Source organism: Triticum aestivum, chromosome 6B (genome assembly GCF_018294505.1).
Source record: "Triticum aestivum cultivar Chinese Spring chromosome 6B, IWGSC CS RefSeq v2.1, whole genome shotgun sequence".
NCBI lineage: Eukaryota > Viridiplantae > Streptophyta > Magnoliopsida > Poales > Poaceae > Triticum > Triticum aestivum.
This window is the reverse complement of record NC_057810.1, coordinates 149,579,153-149,583,612: the sequence shown is the minus strand read 5'-3', so window position 1 is coordinate 149,583,612 and position 4,460 is coordinate 149,579,153. Positions and strand designations below refer to the sequence as shown.

Sequence of the window (4,460 nt, the reverse complement as noted above, 5' to 3'; positions counted from 1 at the left end):
TGGAGGAGGGCACCGCACACGGCTAAGAGATCAAGAGATCAATTGTTGTGCCTATGGGGTGCCCCCCTCCCCCGTATATAAAGGAGTGGAGGAGGGGGCCGGCCAAGGGGAGTGGCGCGCCCTAGGGGGGAGTCCAACTACCACCGGGAGTAGGACTCCCCCCTTTCCTATTAGGAGAGGGAGAGGGAAGGAAGAGGAAGGAAAGGGGGGGCCGGCCCCCGTCCCAATTCGAATTGGGCTTGGGGGGGCGCCCCCTCCCTTGCTCCTTTCCCCTCCTTTCCACTAAGGCCCATATACCTCCCGGGGGGTTCCGATAACCTCCCGGAGCTCCGGTATTGTCCCAATCTCACCCGGAACCTTTCCGGTGTCCAAATATAGTCGTCCAATATATTGATCTTCAAGTCTCGACCATTTCAAGACTCCTCGTCATGTCTGTGATCACATCCGAGACTCCGAACAACCTTCGGTACATCAAAACTCATAAACTCATAATATAACTGTCATCGAAACTTTAAGCGTGTGGACCCTACGGGTTCGAGAACTATGTAGACATGACCGAGACATGTTTCCGGTCAATAACCAATAGCGGAACCTGGATGCTCATATTGGCTCCTACATATTCTATGAAGATCTTTATCGGTCAAACCGCATAACAACATACGTTGTTCCCTTTGTCATCGGTATGTTACTTGCCCGAGATTCGATCGTCGGTATCTCAATACCTAGTTCAATCTCGTTACCGGCAAGTCTCTTTGCTCGTTATGTAATGCATCATTCCGTAACTAACTCATTATTTACATTGCTTGCAAGGCTTATAGTGATGTGCATTACCGAGAGGGCCCAGAGATACCTCTCCGACAATCGGAGTGACAAAACCTAATCTCGAAATATGTCATCTCAACATGTACCTTTGGAGACACCTGTAGAGCTCCTTTATAATCACTCAGTTACGTTGTGACGTTTGGTAGCACACAAAGTGTTCCTCCGGTAAACGGGAGTTGCATAATCTCATAGTTGTAGGAACATGTATAAGTCATGAAGAAAGCAGTAGCAACGTACTAAACGATCAAGTGCTAAGCTAACGGAATGGGTCATGTCAATCACATCATTCTACTAATGATGTGATCCCATTAATCAAATGACAACTCATGTCTATGGTTAGGAAACATAACCATCTTTGATTAATGAGCTAGTCAAGTAGAGGCATACTAGTGACATTATGTTTGTCTATGTATTCACACATGTATCATGTTTCCGGTTAATACAATTCTAGCATGAATAATAAACATTTATCATGATATAAGGAAATAAATAATAACTTTATTATTACCTCTAGGGCATATTTCCTTCAATCACAATGAACGGTTCCTCTCTGAAGAACTCCTACCGCCTAGGAGTCTTCAACCTCCAAGAGTAACAAGAATGACGGGGAAAATATCAAGACTTGCTCAAATCACGAATTCCATTGGTCAAGAGAGGGGGAAGGAGTGGATCTATCACTTGGTGAAAAACCTCTCAAGAACTCTTAATAATCTCTTCGGGGTCTAGGATTTGGTGAACAAGAGAGTGAGAGGGGGCACTTGTGTGTTGTAGAGTTTGTTTTAATGAAGTGGTCAACCCTCTCCTAGAGTGAGAGAGGGAGCACTTGTGTGTAAAGATATGTCTGTTGGAGTGTAAACAGACAGTAAGTATCAGACACCCGGTGTCGTAGGGTGTACAAACATAAGAATAACATAGTGTAAAAGGAGTAGGGGGTACCGGACATCTAGTGGCTCATGAAGCACCAAAAGTCGGGCCCCCGTTGCTTGCTCATTGGACAGGGAGGTACTGGGCATCCGATGAAATGAGTAGCCCACTACTAGGAAAACGGCTATAGATGAAATGGACACTAATGGCGCACCACATGTGTGGTGCGCCATTAGTAATATATTACTAATGGCGCACCTGGTGTGTGGTGCGCCATTAGTAGTTTTAAAAAAATAATAAAACAAAATTTTGTTACTAATGGCGCACCGTGAGGTGGTGCGCCATTACTAGTTGACATAGTAATGGCCCATCACACCCACCATGCGCCATTAGTAGTTTTGAAAATAAAAATAAAAAAATTGGTTAGTAATGGCGCACCTGTGGAAACTAGTAATGGCGCACTGTCCAGTGGTGCGCCATTACTAAGTTTTTTTTCAAAAAAAATCAATTTTTATTTTATTTTTATTTTCAAAACTAGTAATGGCGCACCGTGGGTGTGGTGCGCCATTATAGTTTAACCACACGGTGCGCCATTACTAACTTGGCCCAAAAGTTCCACCGAATGCACCCCCTCGGGACCGCCTTTTCAGTTTTAAAAAAATAAAATGATGGAAATGTCAAAAAAATAAAAGAAAATAAGTTTCCCATGTGATATGTGGTCTAATTGTTGGGAAAATTTACAAATATGAATTTCGACTTTATTTGCAAAATCTCTCTGGAAATTTGTAAAATGGGCATAACTTTTGCATACAAACTCGGATTAAAAAGTTTTTTATATGAAAAATCATCTACTCGAAAAGTTAGATCCGAATTTAACTGGGGGAACCCCGTCAAACATTTTCAAAATCCCCAAAAACCTAACAAAAAAAAGTTACGAGGCTTTCAAGATCTAGAGGCAAAAAAATTCAAAAAATCCCCAAAAACCGTGGATGTGGTGCGCCACTAGTAACAGAAAAAAAATTGGTTTTGATTTTTTTTTTGATTTTTTTTCAAGAAATGATACATAATATGACCGGGAAGTTTGAAATATTTTTCAAAATTTCATCATAGTCATGAACATGAACAAAGTCCTAGACATCAACAAGGTATAATAGGATTGATATGCTAGATATATCAACAAGTGCATGTGAAGTGAGTTGTTGCTGGGATTGGATAGAACTCTGAAGTTAAGCGTGCTTGGGCTGGAGTAGTGTGAGGATGGGTGACCTTTCGGAAAGTTTGATCACGGAGTGCGATTTGATGTGAGATTAAGCATATTGACCCGAGATTAAGCCATAGTGACCTGAGGTTAAGAAAAAAATAAAAAAAATAAAAAAAATAAAAAAAATTCTGAAAAACGAACTTTATCAAGCACCTTACCACTCCAAAACTGAGAGTTGGGAGATATTCAACAAAAACGAACTTTATCAAGCACCTTACTGCATTCCTAAGATATAATCTAGAGAAGGTCAGCGACATTGGCCGGGAGCTCCTCAATGACCACGTTGTAGAACTTCTGGATGTCAAACAACATCCTCTCATCTTCACGGGTGACAAAGTTGATGGCAACTCCCTTCCTCCCAAACCGACCACTACGACCAATGCGATGGAGGTAGTTCTCAGGCTGAATCGGCAGGTCATAGTTGATGACAAGGGAGACTTGCTGCACATCAATACCACGGGCCAGCAGGTCGGTGGTGATGAGCACACGAGAAGATCCAGATCTGAACTCCCTCATGATGATGTCCCTAGTGTTCTGGTCCATGTCTCCGTGCGTGGCAGAGACAATGTGATCCCTTCCCCTCATCTTGTCGCTGAGCCAGTCCACCTTGCGGCGGGTGTTCACAAAGATGACACTCTGGGTAATTGCCAAGGTCTCGTACAGGTCACAGAGTGTATCCAGCTTCCACTCTTCCTTCTCCACGTTGACATAGAATTGCTTGATACCCTCAAGGGTAAGCTCATCTCTCTTGACAAGAATCCTCACAGGCTTGTTCATGAACTTGCGGGTTATCTCAAGGGCCTCAGGAGGCATGGTAGCAGAGAACACCACAACCTGAATCTTTGATGGAAGAAGCTGGAAGATATCATAGATCTGCAACAGATAAAAACACCTGTTAGTTCAAGCTACTTAAGCAACATGATCTGGAGATTGGTGTACAAATTATGAAGGAAATATAAATTGGTGTATCAATAGTAATTAAGAGATCATTAGCAATTAAGAGATTACAAATAATGATGCATGTATCAGACAAATATTTTCAAAATCCCCAAAAACCTAACAGAAAAAAGTTACGGGGCTTTCAAGATCTAGAGGCAAAAAAATTCAAAAAAATTCAAACTTACTAGTGGCGCACCGTGGATGTGGTGCGCCACTAGTAACAGAAAAAAAATTGATTTTGAATTTTTTTTTGGATTTTTTCGTAATAAGACCGGGAAGTATGAAATATTTTTCAAAATTTCATCATAGTCATGAACATGAACAAAGTCCTAGACATCAACAAGATATAATAGGATTGATATGCTAGATATATCAACAAGTGCCTATGAAGTGAGCTGTTGCTGGGGTTGGATAGAACTCTGAAGTTAAGCGTGCTTGGGCTGGAGTAGTGTGAGGATGAGTGACCTTTTGGGAAGTTTGACCACGGAGTGCGGCATTAGTATACCAAATACTAATGACGCATCATAGGTGCGCCATTAGAAAAAAAATCTAATGGTAGTATGTGGAGTTCTGG

General features: G+C 41.9%; 1 protein-coding gene across 1 annotated transcript; it reads right to left on the bottom strand.

The window, feature by feature from the left end:
- Positions 1-3,084: 3,084 nt before the first annotated feature.
- LOC123133810 (eukaryotic initiation factor 4A-6-like) lies at positions 3,085-3,844 on the bottom strand (the record flags this gene model as incomplete). The annotated part of the gene is made up of 1 exon (XM_044553217.1): positions 3,085-3,844. A coding segment is annotated over one exon (660 nt), but the record flags the coding sequence as incomplete, so codon positions are not given.
- Between the last annotated feature and the right edge of the window lie 616 nt (positions 3,845-4,460).